At 49.3% G+C, this 24,478-nt stretch overlaps 1 protein-coding gene and 1 pseudogene across 2 annotated transcripts in view; both read left to right on the forward strand.

Annotated features, from left to right (window-relative positions):
* The window catches only part of LOC309549029 (cytochrome P450 2K4-like), a 127,284-nt gene that overhangs the window by 25,962 nt on the left and 76,844 nt on the right, over window positions 1–24,478 (forward strand). Inside the window, exons 3-4 of the mRNA XM_082248970.1 lie at window positions 14,923–15,085; window positions 18,809–18,958. Of these exons, the coding sequence (XP_082105096.1) occupies window positions 14,923–15,085; window positions 18,809–18,958 (313 nt within the window). The remainder of the gene's footprint in view (window positions 1–14,922; window positions 15,086–18,808; window positions 18,959–24,478) is intronic.
* LOC309549028 lies at window positions 704–1,328 on the forward strand (annotated as a pseudogene). Its single transcript has one exon. The product of its transcript is annotated as an uncharacterized misc_RNA (transcript).

The following is a 24,478-nucleotide window of genomic DNA, read 5'->3' on the forward strand; positions in this document are numbered from 1 at the left end:
AGAGCTCCAGACATGGACACTTTCAGAGCTACCTCAAGGTAAACATGCCATAGGATGTAAATGGGTTTTTAAAACCAAATGTAACTCTGAAGGGAAAGTCTGTCAATACAAGGCAAGGCTGGTTGCTAAAGGTTACTCACAGAAGTTCGGTGAGGACTATGATGCTACTTTTGCTCCAGTTGCTAAACAAAGTACATTCAGAACACTAATGACAGTGGCTGCCATGCGTACAATGATTGTGAAACATCACGATATTAAGACAGCTTTTCTTAATGGTGATATTGAAGAAGAAATTTACATGTCACAGCCAGAAGGATATTTAAAAAAGGGACAAGAGCATCTTGTCTGCAAGTTGAATAAATCTCTTTATGGCCTTAAACAATCAGCTCGAGCATGGAACCTGAAGATTAATCAAGTTCTACTAAATGAAGGATTTACAAGAAGCAAAGCTGATCCGTGCCTATATGCTAAACAAGTAGACACTGAGTGGATGTATCTGCTAATTTATGTAGATGACCTGATCATTGCTCACAAAAACAACAATGAAATTGCAAAGTTAACAGGAGTACTTAACAAGCACTTTGAAACTAAAGACCTAGGTGAAGTGACATATTATCTTGGAATTGACATCCAGCGTGAGAAAGATGGAAGTTTCCTGTTGAATCAGAGTGCAAAAATTGAATCTATTCTTCAGCAATTCAACATGACAGAGGCGAAAGGAGCAAGCACACCTATGGATACAGTCTACCCAAAGTTAGAAGGAGAAGATAATCTTCTCGCATCCAATGAACAATACAGACAAGCAGTGGGGGCACTTCTCTACATTGCAACCACTACACGTCCAGACATTGCAGCCAGCATGTCTCTTCTTTGCAGGCGAGTTGATAAACCACGTCAAAGAGACTGGAATGCGATCAAAAGAGTTATGAGATATCTGAAACAGACAAAAGACTTAAATTTGAAACTGTCAGCAAGTGGTGATTTAAACCTCGTGGGATATGTGGACTCCGATTGGGCAGGTGATCACAGCACATGCAAATCCACAAGTGGTTACTTATTAAAATTGGGACACAGTCCTATATCATGGTCCAGCAAGAAACAGATGTCAGTAGCACTGTCTTCTACAGAAGCTGAATACATATCTGCAGCTTATGCCAGTCAAGAAGTTGTGTGGTTACAGCAATTACTCAAGGATCTTGGAGAAGCAACATCAGAACCTACCATCTTATTTGAGGACAATCAGGCTTGCATTAAGCTTGCAACAAGTGAGAAAATTAATGGAAGAACCAAGCACATTGATGTCAGACATCATTACATTCATGACTTAGTTGATCAGAAAGTGATTGTACTTGTGTATTGTGAGTCGGAAAAAATGATTGCTGATGCTTTGACAAAGCCACTAGCTAGAACCAGATTTGTGAATCTTAGATCAGAAATGGGATTGACATAGATAGTAGTTGTTGAGTGGGGGTGTTAGCATACAAGGTTTGTATTTAATCAGCAACAACCACTGTATGTCATTGCTGTGTTCCTATTACATTGTATGACCACTAGATGGCAGTGTTACATTTGTGAGTTCATGTTTTGTCTATGCCTCAAAAAGTAATAAAAGAAAAAAAGAGTTCCTGCTCCGAACAAAAGCAGCGTTCAGTGAAACAACAGACTGTCTGCCTGTACTTTGTTTAGCCCCAAAAAGGTTATATCTAACAGGACCAGCATGCCTCAATCTGTTTGAATAGATTGACCGTGTCTTTGACATATGAAGGTAATCTAGTAACCTGGGGCATAAGAAAAAAAATCCACAAACCTACTGGCGTTCTCAGTAAGCGAGCCTATGCCGGACACAATGGGTAGGTCAGGTGATAACATAGGATTTTTGTGGGTTTTTGCAATGTATAAAAAGTAGCCACCCATGGAAAGTGGGTATTCAGGTATGTGTTAATGTCCTGATCAATGACTCTATCCTGATAAGTGTTGCCAATAAGTGTTTTGTATTCTGCTTGGAACCAGGCCCGGACTGGGACATAAAATAGGCCTGGGCATTTTAGGCTGAGCAGCCCATGTTTTTTTTTTTTTTAAAACAAAATGACCAATGATGAACAACTACCGGTTTCTCTATGTTTTTTTAGTTATATTTAGCCTGCACACCCATGCGATCCGATTCTGCAAATCGCACTGTGTTTTGAAAACCGATTGCGGGGTGTCGTTAACCTAACATACACTCCGCAATCTGTTTGCATGGACAGGTTGCTATTTAGATGCAGTCTAAAGTTTAGTTTAGTGTAAACCCAGGCTAAGAGATAACAGGTAATTTTAGGGTACATTAAAAATATATTACCAAATTTTTGGGTAAAATATAAAAGATGAGTTTGTGTCAAGTAAATAAATACCCAACAAATCAAACCTTAAGACTATGCATGCCCGAAAATAGCAACACATTTAGTACCTTATATAGTACCCTATAGTACCCTATATTTTCCATAGGCAAAGCTATTAAAGATCATTCAGGTCATCAGTTCAGAGTTAACCATGAATAATGATCCTATAATTATTGCTCTCATTCCAGTGTGCAGGGTCATATATTACATGTGTAGTAAAATCAAGGTTTTTGTTCACAGGCGCCCCCAAAATGTGTATGTAGTTTCTTATGGTATTGGTGGGATAGGGATGACATCAGTAGCAGTGGTGGTAGTGGGGATAGGGATGACATCAGTAGAACTGGTGGTAGTGGGGATAGGGATGACATCAGTAGAACTGGTGGTAGTGGGGATAGGGATGACATCAGTAGTGGTGGTAGTGGGGATAGAGATGACATCACTAGCAGTGGTGGTAGTGGGGATAGGGATGACATCAGTAGCAGTGGTGGTAGTGGGGATAGGATGACATCAGTAGTGGTGGTAGGATAGGGATGACATCAGTGGCAGTGGTGGTGGGGATAGGGATGACATCAGTAGCAGTGGAAATAGGAATGACATCAGTGGCAGTGGTAGTGGTAGTGGGAATTGGGATGACATCAGTGGCAGTGGTAGTGGGGATTGGGATGACATCAGTGGCAGTGGTGGTGGGAGGATAGGGGTGACATCAGTGGTGACATCAGTGGCAGTGGTGGTGGGGGGATAGGGGTGACATCAGTGGTGGTGGGGGATAGGGGTGACATCAGTGGTGGTGGGGGATAGGGGGTGACATCAGTGGTGGTGGGGATAGGGGTGACAGCAGTGGCAGTGGTGGTGGGGATAGGGGTGACATCAGTGGTGGTGGGGATAGGGGTGACATCAGTGGCAGTGAGTGGTGGTGGGGATAGGGGTGACATCAGTGGTGGTGGGTATAGGGGTGACAGCAGTGGCAGTGGTGGTGGGGATAGGGGTGACATCAGTGGTGGTGGGGGATAGGGGTGACATCAGTGGCAGTGGTGGTGGGGATAGGGGTGACATCCATGGCAGTGAGTGGTGGTGGGGATAGGGGTGACATCAGTGGTGGTGGGGATAGGGGTGACAGCAGTGGCAGTGGTGGTGGGGATAGGGGTTACATCACTGGCAGTGGGAATAGGAATGACATCAGTGGCAGTGGTAGTGGGGATTGGGATGATATCAGTGGCAGTGGTAGTGGGGATTGGGATGACATCAGTGGCAGTGGTAGTGGGGATTGGGATGACATCAGTGGTAGTGGGGATTGGGATGACATCAGTGGCAGTGGTGGTGGGGATAGGGGTGACATCAGTGGTGGCGGGGGATAGGGGTGACATCAGTGGCAGTGAGTGGTGGTGGGGATAGGGGTGACATCAGTGGTGGTGGGGATAGGGGTGACAGCAGTGGCAGTGGTGGTAGGGATAGGGGTGACATCAGTGGCAGCGGGAATAGGAATGACATCAGTGATAGTGGGGATTGGGATGACATCAGTGGCAGTGGCTGGGATAGGGATAACATCAGTGGCGGTGTTGAGGATAGGGATAACATCAGTGGCGGTGTTGAGGATAGGGATGACATCAGTGGGAATGATGAGGATAGGGATGACATCAGTGGGAATGATGAGGATAGGGGTGACATCAATGGGAATGATGAGGATAGGGGTGACATCAGTGGGAGTGGTGGTAAGGATAGGAATAACATCAGTGGCAGTGGTGGTGGGGATAAGGATGACATCAGTGGCAGTGGTGGTGGTGATAGGAATGACAATGTCCACTGCCCCTGATGTCATCCCTATCCCCACCACCACCGCTACTGATGTCATCCCTATTCCCCCCCATCACCACTGCCTCATGGGAGGGGGGAGAGATCAGACAGAGGGATGGCGGTGGGAGGGATGGGATACGGCAGAAGGATGGCAGTAGGAGGGATGGTGGGATCCAGGAGAGGGATGGCAGTGGGAGGGATGGTGGGATCCAGGAGAGGGGTAGCAGTGGGAGGGATGGTGGGATCCAGGAGAGGGGTGGCAGTGAGAGGGATGGTGGGATCCAGGACAGGGGTGGCAGTGGGAGGGATGGTGGGATCCAGGACAGGGGTGGCAGTGGGAGGGATGGTGGGATCCAGGACAGGGGTGGCAGTGGGAGGGATGGTGGGATCCAGGACAGGGGTGGCAGTGTGAGGGATGGTGGGATCAAGGAGAGGGATGGCAGTGGGAGGGATGGTGGGATCCAGGAGAGGGGTGGCAGTGTGAGGGATGGTGGGATCCAGGACAGGGGTGGCGGTGTGAGGGATGGTGGGATCCAGGAGAGGGATGGCGGTGGGAGGGATGGTGGGATCCAGGAGAGGGGTGGCAGTGTGAGGGATGGTGGGATCCAGGACAGGGGTGGCGGTGTGAGGGATGGTGGGATCCAGGAGAGGGGTGGCGGTGGGAGGGATGGTGGGATCCAGGAGAGGGATGGCGGTGGGAGGGATGGTGGGATCCAGGAGAGGAATGGCGGTGGGAGGGATGGTGGGATCCAGGAGAGAGATGGTGGTGGGAGGGATGGTGGGATCCAGGAGAGGGATGGCGGTAGGAGGGATGGTGGGATCCAGGAGAGGGGTGGCGGTGGGAGGGATGCTGGGATCCAGCAGAGGGATGGCGGTGGGAGGGATGCTGGGATCCAGCAGAGGGGTGGCAGTGTGAGGGATGGTGGGATCCAGGAGAGGGGTGGCAGTGAGAGGGATGGTGGGATCCAGGAGAGAGATGGCGGTGGGAGGGATGGTGGGATCCAGGAGAGGGGTGGCAGTGAGAGGGATGGTGGGATCCAGGAGAGAGATGGCGGTGGGAGGGATGGTGGGATCCAGGAGAGCGGTGGCAGTGAGAGGGATTGTAGGATCCAGGGGAGAGATGGCGGTGGGAGGGATGGTGGGATCCAGGAGAGGGGTAGCAGTGGGAGGGATGGTGGGATCCAGGAGAGGGGTGGCAGTGAGAGGGATGGTGGGATCCAGGACAGGGGTGGCAGTGGGAGGGATGGTGGGATCCAGGACAGGGGTGGCAGTGGGAGGGATGGCGGGATCCAGGACAGGGGTGGCAGTGGGAGGTATGGTGGGATCCAGGACAGGGGTGGCAGTGTGAGGGATGGTGGGATCCAGGAGAGGGATGGCAGTGGGAGGGATGGTGGGATCCAGGAGAGGGGTGGCAGTGTGAGGGATGGTGGGATCCAGGACAGGGGTGGCGGTGTGAGGGATGGTGGGATCCAGGAGAGGGGTGGCGGTGGGAGGGATGGTGGGATCCAGGAGAGGGATGGCGGTGGGAGGGATGGTGGGATCCAGGAGAGGAATGGCGGTGGGAGGGATGGTGGGATCCAGGAGAGAGATGGTGATGGGAGGGATGGTGGGATCCAGGAGAGGGATGGCGGTGGGAGGGATGGTGGGATCCAGGAGAGGGGTGGCGGTGGGAGGGATGCTGGGATCCAGCAGAGGGATGGCGGTGGGAGGGATGCTGGGATCCAGGAGAGGGGTGGCAGTGAGAGGGATGGTGGGATCCAGGAGCGAGATGGCGGTGGGAGGGATGCTGGGATCCAGCAGAGGGATGGCGGTGGGAGGGATGCTGGGATCCAGGACAGGGGTGGCAGTGTGAGGGATGGTGGGATCCAGGAGAGGGGTGGCAGTGAGAGGGATGGTGGGACCCAGGAGAGAGATGGCGGTGGGAGGGATGGTGGGATCCAGGAGAGGGGTGGCAGTGAGAGGGATGGAGGGATCCAGGAGCGAGATGGCAGTGGGAGGGATGGTGGGATCCAGGAGAGGGGTGGCAGTGAGAGGGATGGTGGGATCCAGGGGAGAGATGGCGGTGGGAGGGATGGTGGGATCCAGGAGAGGGGTGGCGGTGGGAGGGATCCTGGGATCCAGGAGAGGGGTAGCGGTGGGAGGGATGGTGGGATCCAGGAGAGGGGTGGCGTTGGGAGGGATGGTGGGATCCAGGAGAGGGGTGGGGGTGGGAGGGATGGTGGGATCCAGGAGAGGGGTGGCGGTGGGAGGGATGCTGGGATCCAGGACAGGGGTGGCGGTGGGAGAGATGCTGGGATCCAGGAGAGGGGTAGTGGTGGGAGGGATGGTGGGATCCAGGAGAGAGATGGCGGTGGGAGGGATGGTGGGATCCAGCAAAGGGATGGCGGTGGGAGGGATGGTGGGATCCAGGACAGGGGTGGCAGTGTGAGGGATGGTGGGATCCAGGAGAGGGGTGGCAGTGAGAGGGATGGTGGGATCCAGGAGAGAGATGGCGGTGGGAGGGATGGTGGGATCCAGGAGAGGGGTGGCAGTGAGAGGGATGGTGGGATCCAGGGGAGAGATGGCGGTGGGAGGGATGCTGGGATCCAGGAGAGGGGTGGCAGTGAGAGGGATGGTGGGATTCAGGAGAGAGATGGCGGTGGGAGGGATGGTGGGATCCAGGAGAGGGGTGGCAGTGAGAGGGATGGTGGGATGCAGGAGAGAGATGGCGGTGGGAGGGATGGTGGGATCCAGGAGAGGGGTGGCAGTGAGAGGGATTGTAGGATCCAGGGGAGAGATGGCGGTGGGAGGGATGGTGGGATCCAGGAGAGGGGTGGCGGTGGGAGGGATGCTGGGATCCAGGAGAGGGGTAGCGGTGGGAGGGATGGTGGGATCCAGGAGAGGGGTGGCGGTGTGAGGGATGGTGGGATCCAGGAGAGAGATGGCGGTGGGAGGGATGCTGGGATCCAGCAGAGGGATGGCGGTGGGAGGGATGCTGGGATCCAGGACAGGGGTGGCAGTGGGAGGGATGGTGGGATCCAGGAGAAGGGTGGCAGTGAGAGGGATGGTGGGATCCAGGAGAGAGATGGCGTTGGGAGGGATGGTGGGATCCAGGAGAGGGGTGGCGGTGGGAGGGATGGTGGGATCCAGGAGAGGGGTGGCGGTGGGAGGGATGCTGGGATCCAGGACAGGGGTGGCGGTGGGAGAGATGCTGGGATCCAGGAGAGGGGTAGTGGTGGGAGGGATGGTGGGATCCAGGAGAGAGATGGCGGTGGGAGGGATGCTGGGATCCAGCAAAGGGATGGCGGTGGGAGGGATGGTGGGATCCAGGACAGGGGTGGCAGTGTGAGGGATGGTGGGATCCAGGAGAGGGGTGGCAGTGAGAGGGATGGTGGGATCCAGGAGAGAGATGGCGGTGGGAGGGATGGTGGGATCCAGGAGAGGGGTGGCAGTGAGAGGGATGGTGGGATCCAGGGGAGAGATGGCGGTGGGAGGGATGCTGGGATCCAGGAGAGGGGTGGCAGTGAGAGGGATGGTGGGATTCAGGAGAGAGATGGCGGTGGGAGGGATGGTGGGATCCAGGAGAGGGGTGGCAGTGAGAGGGATGGTGGGATGCAGGAGAGAGATGGCGGTGGGAGGGATGGTGGGATCCAGGAGAGGGGTGGCAGTGAGAGGGATTGTAGGATCCAGGGGAGAGATGGCGGTGGGAGGGATGGTGGGATCCAGGAGAGGGGTGGCGGTGGGAGGGATGCTGGGATCCAGGAGAGGGGTAGCGGTGGGAGGGATGGTGGGATCCAGGAGAGGGGTGGCGGTGTGAGGGATGGTGGGATCCAGGAGAGAGATGGCGGTGGGAGGGATGCTGGGATCCAGCAGAGGGATGGCGGTGGGAGGGATGCTGGGATCCAGGACAGGGGTGGCAGTGGGAGGGATGGTGGGATCCAGGAGAGGGGTGGCAGTGAGAGGGATGGTGGGATCCAGGAGAGAGATGGCGGTGGGAGGGATGCTGGGATCCAGCAGAGGGATGGCGTTGGGAGGGATGCTGGGATCCAGCAGAGGGATGGCGGTGGGAGGGATGCTGGGATCCAGCAGAAGGGTGGCAGTGTGAGGGATGGTGGGATCCAGGAGAGGGGTGGCAGTGAGAGGGATGGTGGGATCCAGGAGAGAGATGGCAGTGGGAGGGATGGTGGGATCCAGGAGAGGGGTGGCAGTGAAAGGGTTGGTGGGATCCAGGAGAGAGATGGCGGTGGGAGGGATGGTGGGATCCAGGAGAGGGGTGGCAGTGAGAGGGATGGTGGGATCCAGGGGAGAGATGGCGGTGGGAGGGATGGTGGGATCCAGGAGAGGGGTGGCGGTGGGAGGGATGGTGGGTACCAGGAGAGGGGTGGCGGTGTGAGGGATGGTGGGATCCAGGAGGAAGATGGCGGTGGGAGGGATGCTGGGATCCAGCAGAGGGATGGCGGTGGGAGGGATGCTGGGATCCAGGACAGGGGTGGCAGTGTGAGGGATGGTGGGATCCAGGAGAGGGGTGGCAGTGAGAGGGATGGTGGGATCCAGGAGAGAGATGGCAGTGGGAGGGATGGTGGGATCCAGGAGAGGGGTGGCAGTGAAAGGGTTGGTGGGATCCAGGAGAGAGATGGCGGTGGGAGGGATGGTGGGATCCAGGAGAGGGGTGGCAGTGAGAGGGATGGTGGGATCCAGGTGAGAGATGGCAGTGGGAGGGATGGTGGGATCCAGGAGAGGGGTGGCGGTGGGAGGGATGGTGGGTACCAGGAGAGGGGTGGCGGTGTGAGGGATGGTGGGATCCAGGAGAGAGATGGCGGTGGGAGGGATGCTGGGATCCAGCAGAGGGATGGCGTTGGGAGGGATGCTGGGATCCAGGACAGGGGTGGCAGTGTGAGGGATGGTGGGATCCAGGAGAGGGGTGGCAGTGAGAGGGATGGTGGGATCCAGGAGAGAGATGGCGGTGGGAGGGATGGTGGGATCCAGGAGAGGGGTGGCAGTGAGAGGGATGGTGGGATCCAGGAGCGAGATGGCGGTGGGAGGGATGGTGGGATCCAGGAGAGGGGTGGCAGTGAAAGGGATGGTGGAATCCAGGGGAGAGATGGCGGTGGGAGGGATGGTGGGATCCAGGAGAGGGGTGGCGGTGGGAGGGATGCTGGGATCCAGGAGAGGGGTGGCAGTGTGAGGGATGGTGGGATCCAGGAGAGAGATGGCGGTGGGAGGGATGGTGGGATCCAGGAGAGGGGTGGCAGTGAGAGGGATGGTGGGATCCAGGAGAGAGATGGCGGTGGGAGGGATGGTGGGATCCAGGAGAGGGGTGGCAGTGAGAGGGATGGTGGGATCCAGGAGCGAGATGGCGGTGGGAGGGATGCTGGGATCCAGCAGAGGGATGGCGGTGGGAGGGATGCTGGGATCCAGGAAAGGGGTGGCAGTGTGAGGGATGGTGGGATCCAGGAGAGGGGTGGCAGTGAGAGGGATGGTGGGACCCAGGAGAGAGATGGCGGTGGGAGGGATGGTGGGATCCAGGAGAGGGGTGGCAGTGAGAGGGATGGTGGGATCCAGGAGCGAGATGGCAGTGGGAGGGATGGTGGGATCCAGGAGAGGGGTGGCAGTGAGAGGGATGGTGGGATCCAGGGGAGAGATGGCGGTGGGAGGGATGGTGGGATCCAGGAGAGGGGTGGCAGTGAGAGGGATGGTGGGATCCAGGAGCGAGATGGCAGTGGGAGGGATGGTGGGATCCAGGAGAGGGGTGGCAGTGAGAGGGATGGTGGGATCCAGGGGAGAGATGGCGGTGGGAGGGATGGTGGGATCCAGGAGAGGGGTGGCGGTGGGAGGGATCCTGGGATCCAGGAGAGGGGTAGCGGTGGGAGGGATGGTGGGATCCAGGAGAGGGGTGGCGTTGGGAGGGATGGTGGGATCCAGGAGAGGGGTGGCGGTGGGAGGGATGGTGGGATCCAGGAGAGGGGTGGCGGTGGGAGGGATGCTGGGATCCAGGACAGGGGTGGCGGTGGGAGAGATGCTGGGATCCAGGAGAGGGGTAGTGGTGGGAGGGATGGTGGGATCCAGGAGAGAGATGGCGGTGGGAGGGATGCTGGGATCCAGCAAAGGGATGGCGGTGGGAGGGATGGTGGGATCCAGGACAGGGGTGGCAGTGTGAGGGATGGTGGAATCCAGGAGAGGGGTGGCAGTGAGAGGGATGGTGGGATCCAGGAGAGAGATGGCGGTGGGAGGGATGGTGGGATCCAGGAGAGGGGTGGCAGTGAGAGGGATGGTGGGATCCAGGGGAGAGATGGCGGTGGGAGGGATGGTGGGATCCAGGAGAGGGGTGGCGGTGGGAGGGATGCTAGGATCCAGGAGAGGGGTAGCGGTGGGAGGGATGGTGGGATCCAGGAGAGGGGTGGCGGTGGGAGGGATGGTGGGATCCAGGAGAGGGGTGGCGGTGGTAGGGATGCTGGGATCCAGGACAGGGGTGGCGGTGGGAGGGATGCTGGGATCCAGGACAGGGGTGGCGGTGGGAGGGATGGTGGGATCCAGGAGAGGGGTAGCAGTGGGAGGGATGGGGGGATCCAGGAGAGGGGTGGCGGTGGGAGGGGGATGGTGGGATCCAGGAGAGGGATGGCAGTGTGAGGGATGGTGAGATCCAGGAGAGGGGTGGCGGTGGGAGGGATGGTGGGATCCAGAAGAGGGGTGGCAGTGTGAGGGATGGTGGGATCCAGGACAGGGGTGGCGGTGGGAGGGATGGTGGGATCCAGGAGAGGGGTGGCGGTGGGAGGGATGGTGGGATTCAGGAGAGGGGTGGCAGTGTGAGGGATGGTGGGATCCAGGAGAGGGGTGGCGGTGGGAGGGATGGTGGGATCCAGGAGAGGGGTGGCAGTGTGAGGGATGGTGGGATCCAGGAGAGGGGTGGCAGTGTGTGGGATGGTGGGATCCAGGAGAGGGGTGGCAGTGTGAGGGATGGTGGGATCCAGGAGAGGGGTGGCAGTGTGAGGGATGGTGGGATCCAGGACAGGGGTGGCAGTGGGAGGGATGGTGGGATCCAGGACAGGGGTGGCAGTGGGAGGGATGGTGGGATCCAGGACAGGGGTGGCGGTGGGAGGGATGGTGGGATCAAGGAGAGGGGTGGCAGTGGGAGGGAGGGATGGGATGCCCTTTTCTTACCTTGCAGCCGGCCTTGGCTTAGGTGGTGTGTTCGTTGTTGTCTGCGGTGCGTGCAGCAGCAGAGCCAGAGACACTTCCCGTTCCCGCTTCTTCTCAACCCGACAGGCAGAAGGGGTTCCCTCTAGCTCCACCCCCTTCACAGTGAGATACGGTCACCTGGTCCACCCCTCCATAGCTACGCTGGGTGGCTGCGGAGCCGGTCTCAATGAGCGGCCAGCCCAAACAGTGCCTTAGGAGTGACGGGGAGTCGGGAACATACCCGTAACCCGGGGCGGGCGGCTAGAAGAATACGCGGTAGCGGCCGACGGCCGGTAATGCCGCGGCCGGCCCTCTCTACGGAATCTGCCATGGAGAGGCCAGCGGCAATTGGCATCAGAGCGGAGGGACACTTCACTAGTGCAAATCATGCGCCCGGAGCAGAGGCCTCGGCCCACCGGGCATATGCCCGGTCTGCCCTATGGCCAGGTGGCCCTTCTTGGAACTCTATAGTTTGGGCCAGAGAAATTTGTTGGTACAATTGTCTATTGGAAAGAATATCCAAAAACACATTCATTCATATTGTTCATGGATAAGCAGAACAATATGTCCTCCCTTATCAGAAGGTTTAATGACCAAATCCGGATGACTCCGGAGTTTGGTCAAGGCCTGATGTTGTAAAGGAGAAAAGTTGCTATGGAGAGGGCCAATAAGCATGCATTTGATGTCATGGACAGTGGCTGTAAGAAATGCCCAAACATGGGGATTAGTTGTTAAATCTGGGAGTTTTTGGGATTTGAGTTTAAAGCGGTTACCCACAGTCATCTTAGGGCATGTAGTGGTTTGGGAGGAATCGGAATATGAAGATTGGGTGTTAGATACAGACTCATTGGTCTCAGAGAGCCCATTTTCTTCAAGAAGTAATATTAAGACCCGGAGTGCTCGAAAGTCCTCCATAGTAAAATGTTCAGTTCTCTGTCCTTTTTCAGTCGTTTTCAATCTTCATCATACATATTTTTAAAGGTCAGGTTCCTGGTTATTAGGGGGAGAGATTAATCCCACTCAATTCTAAGTTGGAAGTGGGTTCATAGAAGCCTGTTGAACATTTGTTGATTGTGTGCCCATTTGCATTAAATGAGCATCAGGAGTGGTTTGTTTGGTATTAGAAGAGTTGAGAGTGGTAGAGGTCATCTGTGTAGGTGAAGGAGTGCTAGGAATCATAGCTAGAGATGACATCAAATTGGTCCCCTCCACAATAGCTCAGAGTTCCACATCACCTTCTTCACATACCCCCAAGAATTTCACCAAAGTCGACTGATTGTGTAGTAACTGTAGGGCCTGTGTAGCAATAGGACCTAGGTATGTGTCACGCTGGGGTACCAAAGGTCCCAGTGGTACACACCCATGTTTAGTTTGCTCGCTGTGATGGATAATGGGCAGTGTGGTGTGTTTAGCATGATCCTCAGGGCGTTTCTTAGGGTAGCGTGTCTGATGGCTTCAGCCATTATAGTTCCTTTTTCGTAGACCCACATTGTAGTTGGACCATGAAGAAGTGGGTTTGGTTATTGTGGATTGTGTCGATGAAATAGATAAAGAAGAGTCAGATTCAGTCTCCTCCTCCCTAGGGATAGTTGTCTGATTTGGTCCTGATATTCTGTGTGCATTGCCCAGTCTCCTGGGGTGTGTAGAATCCTGCCAACGATAGGCGTAGCCCTCAGTGAAGGCTACCCTATCTTTGGACATTTTGGTATGTTTTTTCTGAGTAATGTCCTTATTAGGTTTATTAAGATAATCCTTAACTTCCTGCCATCTCTTATCAAAATGGATATGATTTTTGTAGCTTCAAATTGGGTATGGAGAGCTAGGAGTTCTTGATCTAAAGATTGCATATCTTCTGTATATTGAGACATCAGCAGATTAAAAAGCCTCTAAGCTACATTTTGTCAGTGTGAGTTCCCAGGTATTTTTAAATTCAGGGGTCACATTTTTAAATGAGGGGAAGATTTGGATTCAAAGGCCTATTGGACATATATTGTCTTGTACGTACTTCTGAAAAAATGCAATATGCCAATTCAAATTGGACTTCTTTTTAAGGAGATATTTGGCTTTAGCTATATATTGATTAAAATCCAAATCATTCCTAATGGTAGTATTACAATTAGTATGAATTTCATTCATAAGTCCTGACCATGCTTCACCCACAAAGCCCCCCCCCCTTTTCTTTTCTCCCTCCTTCCTTCTTTTTCCCCCTCCCCCCCTCCCCCTCTTCCTCTATCCCCCATCTCTTCCCCCTGGTCGACCTATACATACAATCATATAATCATTATTATAATATATAAATTCCCTTTTTCAGAAGACATTCTCAACTCTGCAAGTGTTTTAAAGACAAACATACCAGCCCTTTTCTACCTTGTAAAACTACTGGTCCTGAGTACACTGATCCTGATAGGGCACTTTCTATGATATTAAAATGCAGCTTGTAAAATGGTGATGGTCTCTGCTCTATAAACAACTTTTACACAGCAGTCCCCCCCCCCCCCATTTCTACTATATTTTACAGGTGGTTAATAATCATATTTTTATATATATGTTGTGTTTTGATACCCGGTGTGTCCCCACATCTGCCTCTGCCCTATATGCATGCTGGTTTTGGTCTAGGGTTCTCAGACCTAGTATGAATTTACCCTTTAATAACTCACTTGGTATTGTTTATCTACACGTTTAAGATATTGTATATATGTGAATTTTGTCCTTAACCTGTGTATTCATTGATATGTTTTCATCTTATAGAATGTATAAAAGAATATAAAAGAAAGTAAGCTCCTGAAGAAGTGAAATATCTAGAAACATGTTGAGCTTGTTGATAGTTTTACATCACATTTTATCCCTGCAGCAGGACATCACCGGGTTTTATTTTCCCACTGGCCTTGATTTCAATGGCCAGAGTGGGTTAAATAATCATTTGTGTTGTCTATATTGTAATGTTTTATCATGTATACATGTGTTTTTATATAAATTGAAGACACAGATATTAAAAAAGTACACATTTTATTTTCACAAAGTCCATATTTCCCACTTTATGTATATATACTTTAATCATGAGGATGTAGCACTGTTTTTTACCGTTCATACACCAACAGTACCACCCTGTCTTGGTGTAATTGATCATTTCTATGCAATGGAGGCACCTGAATATGTAATGAAAAAGGATGTTAACAGGAGGTATCATGAGGGCTTTCCACTGACCATCAATGTAAAAGGGAATAAAATAGAAAGGGGAGCACAGAACACCAGTTGATAGAAAATAAAAATAGGTAACAATAATGGGGCAGCAGGCCACCAGCACTAAAAGCACATATTAAAAAAGGTTATCAAAATGTCTGGTGCTTTAAGGGGATTTTATAATTTTGCTATGTGGACCCATGGTTTGTAGATAGGTCCATGGGAGCTTCTAAACTCACTCCGTGGCTATGCTCCTTCGATGTTGTTGCAACTAGCCACGATCACCCAGGTTCCCACTAATGATGCAGTTAAAAAATGGCTGGATTTAGGTTTTAAATATTTTATTTTTATGTGAACAAGTTCTTTGTGTCGATATACACTATACGGTTCTAAATTCTTTTAATCATTTTTTTTGTAGCTGGCTGAAAAATATGGTTCAATATACAGTCTACAGATAGGATCTCAGAAAATGGTTGTGCTGTGTGGCTATGAGACAGTGAAAGATGCGCTGGTCAACCACGCCAACAAGTTTTCTGGAAGACCACTTATACCAGTTTTTCATGACATGTTTAAGGAACATGGTATATAAATGTTTTTAATGTGTTCTACTTTTTTTTTTACAAATTACTATTCAGAGAACTAACGGAACATACTGGTCATGTGAATAGTTTTTGGGGTGAGTTGACAAGGTTGCACATCAAAAGACCCCAAATTTTCATAGTGCATTTCTGGTGCAGTGGTAAAACATACTAGGCAGGCAATTTTCATTTCACACTACATAAACCCCACCAAGGCAGCTACATGTTGCTGTCTCAATGCACCACAGCTGCTTATTTGAGGTGGGAACTGCTCCAATATTTATTATAGACAGGATTTGAAGGCTTCATTCACATGTGTGTCTAGGGGTCAGGAAAATCAGGTGTTAGAGCCAGTGTTTTTCCACTTCTCAATTGCCCACCTGAACCTGTACATGTACTGTTGTGCTTTGCAGCCAGCTGCAAAAATTAAACAGCATGTCCCATTTGGAAGGTGTTATTGCTGCTGAAGACTAATGCAAGTCTATGGGGCTGAACCTCAACCGCTCGCAACCACGTGCCATGCAATAGTGCAGTATTTACTTGGTTAAATCAGGAAGTGAGGAGATGACATAAAGCCTTTGCACTGTCTGTCAGATGTCTGCACATGAGAAGGAGCCCTTGATGCAAGGTAAAAGGTATAGCACTTATAAAAATCCATAGATGTAAGCAATCGACACAGCAGTGGCATCAGAAGGCAGGACTTCCCACTTACCATGAAAAAAGCTTTGTAAATTATGGCTGCAATGGATTTCACAGATCACAAAATAAAGTAAATTGGTACAAGCTGTATGAACAGTAATTAACCACTCTACTACCGCTCACAGTAATACTACTGCGGCAGAGTGGCTCGTTCCCGTCCAGTCACGTAGTATTAACGTGACTGGACTCCTCCCCTTCTGGGCGGCGCTTGCGCGCCGCCGGAGGCTCGCTCCCGCTGTTTTCATTCACAGCGGGAGTCGGGCCAGGGGAGGAGCAGCGGCGATCGCCGCTGCTCTTACCCGATCGTCGGGGATCGAGTCTGGAGATCCGCCCGCTGTGTGTAAACACAGCGGGCGGATCTCCATAGTGACAGGGAGTGACAGATCGGACTGTTCAGCATAGCTGGACATCCGATCTGTCCATGAATCACATAGTCACCTCCCCCCCTACACGTCAGTAAGCACCAGGCATACATTAACCCCTCCCTCTCCAATAAAATTAACCCCTTCCCTGCCAGTGTCATTTTTACAGTAACAGTGCATATATATAGCACTGATTACTGCAGTAATGTCACTGGTACCCCCAAAAGTGTCAAAAATGTCAGTCAGGGGTCCGGTCTGTCCGCCGCAATGTCGCAGTCCCGCAAAAAAAAATCGCAGATCGCCGCCATTACGCGTTAAAAAAAAAAACACCAAAAATGACAGAAATCTTTCCCTTTGTTAGTAAACGCAATAACTTTTGCGCAAACCAATCAAAATACGCTTATTGCGATTTTTTTTACCAAACATATGTAGCATAAAACAAATTGGCCAAAAACTTTTAAAAAAATTGGTTTTTACATCTTTTTTGGGGGGAATTTCATATAAAAAAATGTGAAAAATATTGTTATTTTTTCAAAATAAACGCTCTTTTTTTGTTTATAGCGCAAAAAGTAAAAATCGCACAGGTGATCAAATACCACCAAAAGAAAGCTCTGTTTGTGGGAAAAAAAGGACGTAAATTTCGTTTGGGTACGGCGTCGCACGACCGCGCAATTGTCAGTTGAAGTCGCACAGCGCCGAATCGCAAAAAGTGGCCTGGACGGAAGACAGCAAAATCCTCCGGTGGTAAAGTGGTTAATGTGCCTTTTTTGTAAAAAATGTAGCACCCCCTGAGCACTGGAAAAGTGGTGGTACCCCAGAGACAGGGTAGGTTGACATTTACCTCAGGGGTAGATCACTTAGGCATTGTGGGATATGTAGATAGATGGATGCCAGTCACTTTTAGATATAACCCTTGGTGCCACCTCCCGCTGGCCCTTTGAAGGGGTTATAAATGCCGGGAGGTTGGGTGGGGCTTATGGCCAAGTGACCGCCGTGATTGGCTGTCATGGCGGTTACATGATCAGAAAAATCTCCTGATCGCTGCTTTCTGTGAGCCGCCGGTCTGCTCTGTTGGCACTATTGCATGAAAATATGCAGCTGCTGTGTCAATGAGAGGCCGTATATTTGCATGTGCTTGGCGCCAACATGTGAAAAAAAAAGGATTTTAATTATTCACAGTCCATGGGAGAGATGGTTAGATGCTTAGGTTAAAACAGAATTCCGTCACTTCATACAGCACAGTACAGCAAAAGTGCCTTTAAAGCAAAACTACCGTCCCCATATTTACCTGTCCAATGGTCCTGAACCGGCATCGGCATCCTCATCTAAATGCCGGTCTTCAGGCCTCCTCATTGGCTGGCAGGGATTGATGTTACTACTGCCAGCACTCGGAGACTGGCCAGGCACTGTAAGTTGAGCTGCTCATGCACAGCTCGGTTTACAGTGCGGGATGAGATGGACAGGTAGGGGATGTCTCTTCTGCAATAAAAAGCCTGCCTCCTCACAGGTTTTTTTCAGCGGGACTTTAGTTCTGCTTTAAATTGAGACCGAATCCTGTGCTGGAACTCTCTTTTAATCATCCCCAGTAGCAACAGTACCCTTGTTTACAAGAGAGTAAACCAAACTCCATGGATCTTCATCCTGTTCCTAAACTTCTCCAAAAGAGACAGCTAGTCACCATGGTGGAGATTTACTAAAGGTACAGTTGTACATGGTAGCCAATCAGCCCTTAGCTTCAGCTTCTTCAAATAAGCCCTGTGGGACCCTATCTTGCCTCCAGTAAATCAGCAACACCAGCACTCAGCTCTTAGCCTAATCACATCCTGGCCCCTTGAGGCATACATGCAGGCCTAAAGCAGCAGCGCCATCACATGCATTCTCCCCAGGCAGGGCCGGGACAAGGGGGGGGGGGGACAGGAGGGATAGTTGCCCTGGTTGCAATGGTTTATTGCATTGATGGGGGGTGCCTTGACCCTAACCCTAAGGGAAGGGGGGGCGCAGTTTGGCATCCTTGTCCCGGCACTGTCCCCAGGCCAGAGCCAGGGAGGAAAAGAGCTTGCTTCAGCCAGTCACAAATATTTATACCCTATCCATAATGCACCACTGGCACAGGAAATACCTGTTGGTATGCTGAGAAAAGACATGCACTTCCATAATCCAGACCTATTGTGTGATCTCATACTATTACCAGAGGTGACAATGCCACAGAAGGGAAAACTGACAACCAAGCTAAATTTAGGGGACAGAGACAGAGACTGCACACTGTCATTGGCTGACTGCAGACATGGAGAACAAAAACGTAGACACTCCTGCATACGGCAGGGTGGGTACATTTATTTTTTTTACTGTACTGTTGTGCTGCAGCAAGGGCTAAGATGCCCCGTGCTGGTAGCAAGCTGGAAATCAACAGCACTGCGCAGGGATCATGAGTGTTGATGAGTAGAAAAAATCTTTTAAGTTGCATTTTAACCCCCTGCTACAGCACAGTGATAGAGTATATTAAAAAAAAAAAAAGATTACATTTATTGCCATTTATGAAGCTTAACTGCATTACAGTAGTAAAAAAAAAAAAAAAAAAAAACCTTCAGCTGGGTTTTAGGCAGTTCACTTGTTGCCTAGAGTTTCTCTTTAGACTAATAGAATGGATGTGTTATTTTTTATTCAGGCCTTATATTTTCCAATGGTAACAACTGGAAAGCCATGAGAAGATTCACTCTTTCTACACTGCGAGATTTCGGGATGGGGAAAAGAACAATCGAAGATAAGATCACTGAAGAGTGCCAAAATTTGATAAACTTTTTTAAAGCCTACAAAGGTCAGTAGTGTGGTTGAAAGTTCTAAAGTTCCACAATCCCATATATTCTTACTATCTGTATATATTTCCACAACTGTATTTAGGAGAAAGGCCATACTACATCTACATCTACAGTTTTTTTGTTCAGATTATTCTGGCCTCTCACACACTTAGGGAAATTCTCCCTTTGTCTCCTTACATTGACATAATTTTCATGTGTGAGATCCATTTCTTTAGAAGTCAGGGCCTAAGGTCCTCCTTATTGGGATCTTGTGTTAGTTAAGGTTTAGTTCCTTGTTAGCAAGTACTAGTCACAAGCCCCATCATAAGGTGACCAGATTTTTAAAATGAAATCCAGGGACATATTTTTTTTTTTTTTAACCACTTTACCACCGGAGTATTTTGCTGTCTTACGTCCAGGCCACTTTTTGCGATTCGGCGCTGTGCGAATTTAACTGACAATTGCGCGGTCGTGCGACGCTGTACCCAAACTAAATTTACATCCTTTTTTCCCACAAACAGAGCTTTCTTTTGGTAGTATTTGATCACCTGTATGATTTTTACTTTTTGTGCTATAAACAAAAAAAGAGCGTTTCTTTTGAAAAAATAACAATATTTTTAAAATTTTTTATATGAAATTCCCCCAAAAAATGTAAAAATCAAAATTTTTTAAAATGTTTGGCCAATTTGTGTTCTGCTACCTATGTTTGGTAAAAAAAAAAGTCACAATAAGCATATTTTGATTGGTTTGCACAAAAGTTATTGCGTTTTCTAACTAAGGTAAAGATTTCTGTCATTTTTGGTGTTTTTTTTTAACGCGTAATGGCGGCGATCTGCAATTTTTTTTGCGGGACTGCGACATTGCGGCGGACAGATCGGACCCTTGACTGACATTTTTGACACTTTTGGGGGTACCAGTGACATTTCTACAGTAATCAGTGCTATAAATATGCACTGTTACTGTAAAAATGACACTGGCAGGGAAGGGGTTAACTTTATTGGAGAGGGAGGGGTTAATGTATGCCTGGTGCTTACTAACATGTGTGGGGGGAGGTGACTGAGTGACACAGGGACAGATTGCAGGTTCAGCTATGCTGAACACTGCAATCTGTCACTCCTTGTCACTTAGGAGATCCGCCCGCTCTGTTTACACAAGCGGGCAGATCTCCAAACTAGATTCCCCGACAATCAGGGAAGAGCAGCAGCGATCGCCGCCGCTTCTCCCCTGGCCCGACTCCCGCTGTGACTGAAAACAGCGGGAGCGCGCCTCCGACGGCGCGCAAGCGCCGCCTACAGGGGGAGGAGTCCAGCGACGTAGGTTTATGCCGCTGGACGGAATCGTGCCACTTTGCCGCAGTACAGTCCCACTGACTGGTCGGCAAGTGGTTAAATGGCAAATGATAAACTATTTTATGAGCATATTTTCTTCAAATGCTGTATGCAGTGTATGTGGTATGTGTTTATGGATTGATTTATGATATATACGTTATTTCTCACATTTTGTCCAGGAGGTTAAAAAAAAAAAAAAAGATACCTCTTAGAATTTTTTGGGGATATGACTACCAAATGTTAAGAAGATAAGAAGGAAAATGTTTCAATGCATATTTTGTATTTTATTTCTACCAAAGAAGCGCAGAGGTGCACTATGTACAGAGTGCAGAGTTCATAGGGTGCACAATGCACAGAGTGCAGAGTTCAGGGGTGTGCGATGTACAGGGTGCAGAGTTTACCTTCTCCTGATACAGCTTAACTTAGAAGTCAAATGAGGCAGGCTGAGGAAGGAGGCATGTACTATGCTTTCACATTGGCTGAGGAAGCGGCAAAGAGGCTGTATATCAATCCACCTCTGAAATCAGGCTGCCAGGTCTAACTAAAGATTATCGGCTTATGTGGTCAGAGCAGCTGTATCCCTTGGCCTTCTGGCATCAACAGTGGATGTGCAGGTACAAAAAAAAAAAATTAACACATGCAAGTAGTGGCATCTGAACTTTGGGGGTGCTAAGAGGGTGCTTAAAGAAATTTTGGGGGTGCCGGGGACAAACTTAGTCCGGGGACTGTCCTCAGATTTTCTGATTTTTTTTTTATAACAAATGGAATAGCAAGGACTGTATATGTTAAGAACATTTCAATTATACACGAGAACAGGTAACCACTGCCTCATCATTCATGCCTCATCAGTGCCACTACAGTGCCTCAAAAAAGTGTAATAGGTAGTCAGGAATTTAAATGTGTAATTTATGTCCCTAGAACACCTGCATGTTGGGCCTCTGTTTATGGCCAGCCTGTGTGAAAGTCTCACATCATACTCATTAGAAGAAGAATGTATTTTGGGGTGTCATTTTTGGTATGTACATGCTATGTGTCAGAAATATCTTATAAATTGACAACTTTGTGAAAAAAAAAAAAAAAAAGGGTTTTCTTTCCACATTTTCCAAAAACTTGTGGAGAAAAAATTACACCTTCAAAACACGCATTATGCCTCCTAGATTTTGTGTTTGGGTGTTTGCTTTCCAAAATGGGGTAATTTTTTTGGGAGCGTTTCCATTGTCCTGGTGCTCCAGGGCCTTCATATAATATGTTAAGAAATTAAATGTGTAATTAAATGTGTAATTTATGACCCGACGGGACAGGCTGTGAAAAAGTCTCACACATGTGGTATCGCCATACTCAGGAGGAGTAGCAGAATGCATTTTGGGATGTAGTTGCAAGTATGCATATGCCATGTGAGAGAAATAACACTGTTAATATGACTCTTACTAAGTATCTTGGGATGTCTACTTTCCAAAAAATGGTCATTTGGGAGTATTTGTACTGTCCTGGCTTGTTAGTATCTCAAGAAATGATATAGGCCATCAGTACATCAGGTGTGATCAATTTTCAATGACTGGCACCATATCTTGCAAACTCTATAACTTTCACAAAGACCAAATATTATACACTAATTTGATTATTTTTACCAAAGATATGTAGCAGTAAATATTTTGGCCAACATTTATGAAGAAAAATGACTAATTTCCAAAAAGTTATAACAAAATGTTATAAACATATTGGACTAGGTGGGACTTTAGATGAGACCCAAGCTGGTGTTGCCCGGCGTCTCCATCCCTATAACAAAACACAAAATGAGGTTGAAGGATTGTAAGAGGTGCATGAAAGTCAGCCAGCCCCCAGTTTGATGTACTCACCTTCCAGTCTGTCACCAACCAAATAAGACCTGTCTCTTGGTACAAAGAACAGGGGTTTAGTTGACACACATTTGCAAACGCATGTGAAAGCTGCAGAGCCACGTCACGGCACCCTGTTTAAATCTGCAGTCCTACACTCTTAATTTAGTGTCCTCACACTGGAGGCACATGGCCGCTAATGGGTGGATGGGGAACAGGTGAGAGGGAGACAGCCCAACCTCCCCCAACCCATCCCCATGCACGACTGGCTATTGTCTCAAAAAGTTCAAATAATTAGGTTAAAATATAACCATGGTGCAAACTGGAGAAGACCAGCTGAAAAGCATTACACCTCCATCCCCTTGGTGGATGCAGTATATGGATAGGAAGGGATTTTATATATGGGGCATGGCCTGTAAAGCACACTGCCTTTGAAATCCCTTATTTCCTTTGGGACTTTATGTGAGACAAGCAGGTCATGCTATTGGTCTCCATCCCTGTATACGGAAAACACTAGGGTCAAATCAAAAACTGCATCCACCAAAAACGCACGAAAATCGCACGGTGGGACTTTAGATGAGGCACCAAGCTGTAAGCAAGGCGTCTCCATCCCTGGTTGCTTTAAACATATTGGACTAGGTGGGACTTTAGATGAGACCCAAGCTGGTGTTGCCCGGCGTCTCCATCCCTATAACAAAACACAAAATGAGGTTGAAGGATTGTAAGAGGTGCATGAAAGTCAGCCAGCCCCCAGTTTGATGTACTCACCTTCCAGTCTGTCACCAACCAAATAAGACCTGTCTCTTGGTACAAAGAACAGGGGTTTAGTTGACACACATTTGCAAACGCATGTGAAAGCTGCAGAGCCACGTCACGGCACCCTGTTTAAATCTGCAGTCCTACACTCTTAATTTAGTGTCCTCACACTGGAGGCACATGGCCGCTAATGGGTGGATGGGGAACAGGTGAGAGGGAGACAGCCCAACCTCCCCCAACCCATCCCCATGCACGACTGGCTATTGTCTCAAAAAGTTCAAATAATTAGGTTAAAATATAACCATGGTGCAAACTGGAGAAGACCAGCTGAAAAGCATAACACCTCCATCCCCTTGGTGGATGCAGTATATGGATAGGAAGGGATTTTATATATGGGGCATGGCCTGTAAAGCACACTGCCTTTGAAATCCCTTATTTCCTTTGGGACTTTATGTGAGACAAGCAGGTCATGCTATTGGTCTCCATCCCTGTATACGGAAAACACTAGGGTCAAATCAAAAACTGCATCCACCAAAAACGCACGAAAATCGCACGGTGGGACTTTAGATGAGGCACCAAGCTGTAAGCAAGGCGTCTCCATCCCTGGTTGCATTATGCCTCCTAGATTTTGTGTTTGGGTGTTTGCTTTCCAAAATGGGGTAATTTTTTTGGGAGCGTTTCCATTGTCCTGGTGCTCCAGGGCCTTCATATAATATGTTAAGAAATTAAATGTGTAATTAAATGTGTAATTTATGACCCGACGGGACAGGCTGTGAAAAAGTCTCACACATGTGGTATCGCCATACTCAGGAGGAGTAGCAGAATGCATTTTGGGATGTAGTTGCAAGTATGCATATGCCATGTGAGAGAAATAACACTGTTAATATGACTCTTACTAAGTATCTTGGGATGTCTACTTTCCAAAAAATGGTCATTTGGGAGTATTTGTACTGTCCTGGCTTGTTAGTATCTCAAGAAATGATATAGGCCATCAGTACATCAGGTGTGATCAATTTTCAATGACTGGCACCATATCTTGCAAACTCTATAACTTTCACAAAGACCAAATATTATACACTAATTTGATTATTTTTACCAAAGATATGTAGCAGTAAGTATTTTGGCCAACATTTATGAAGAAAAATGACTAATTTCCAAAAAGTTATAACAAAATGTTATAACCGAAACTAAGAAAAATGCATTTTTTTTTTTACTAAATTTTCAGTGTTTTTTTTATTTATAGCCCAAAAAAATAAAAAAAAACTCCAGTGGTGAATAAATACCACCAAAAGAAAGCTCTATTTGTGTGGAAAAAAAAGGATACACATTTCATATAGGTACAGTGTTGCATGACTGAGTAATTGTCATTTAATATGTAAGAGCACTGAAAGCTGAAAATTGGCCTAGTTAAGAAGAGGGTATAAGTTCCCAATAGGCAAGTGGTTAATGTCTTTAGGGCACCTCTGACATGCAAGGATGTGTTTTGTCATCCTTATAGAATTTGAAAAAGAATATTTCTTCTCACAATATTTCCAAATTTCAACTTTGCTCTTAGCAGACATTGCACTGTGGAAATGTTTATAAACTCAATAAAATGGTGAGACCAACATCTAGAGAGGAG

This window comes from Pelophylax lessonae (assembly GCF_965119305.1).
Source record: "Pelophylax lessonae genome assembly, chromosome: 3".
Lineage (NCBI taxonomy): Eukaryota > Metazoa > Chordata > Amphibia > Anura > Ranidae > Pelophylax > Pelophylax lessonae.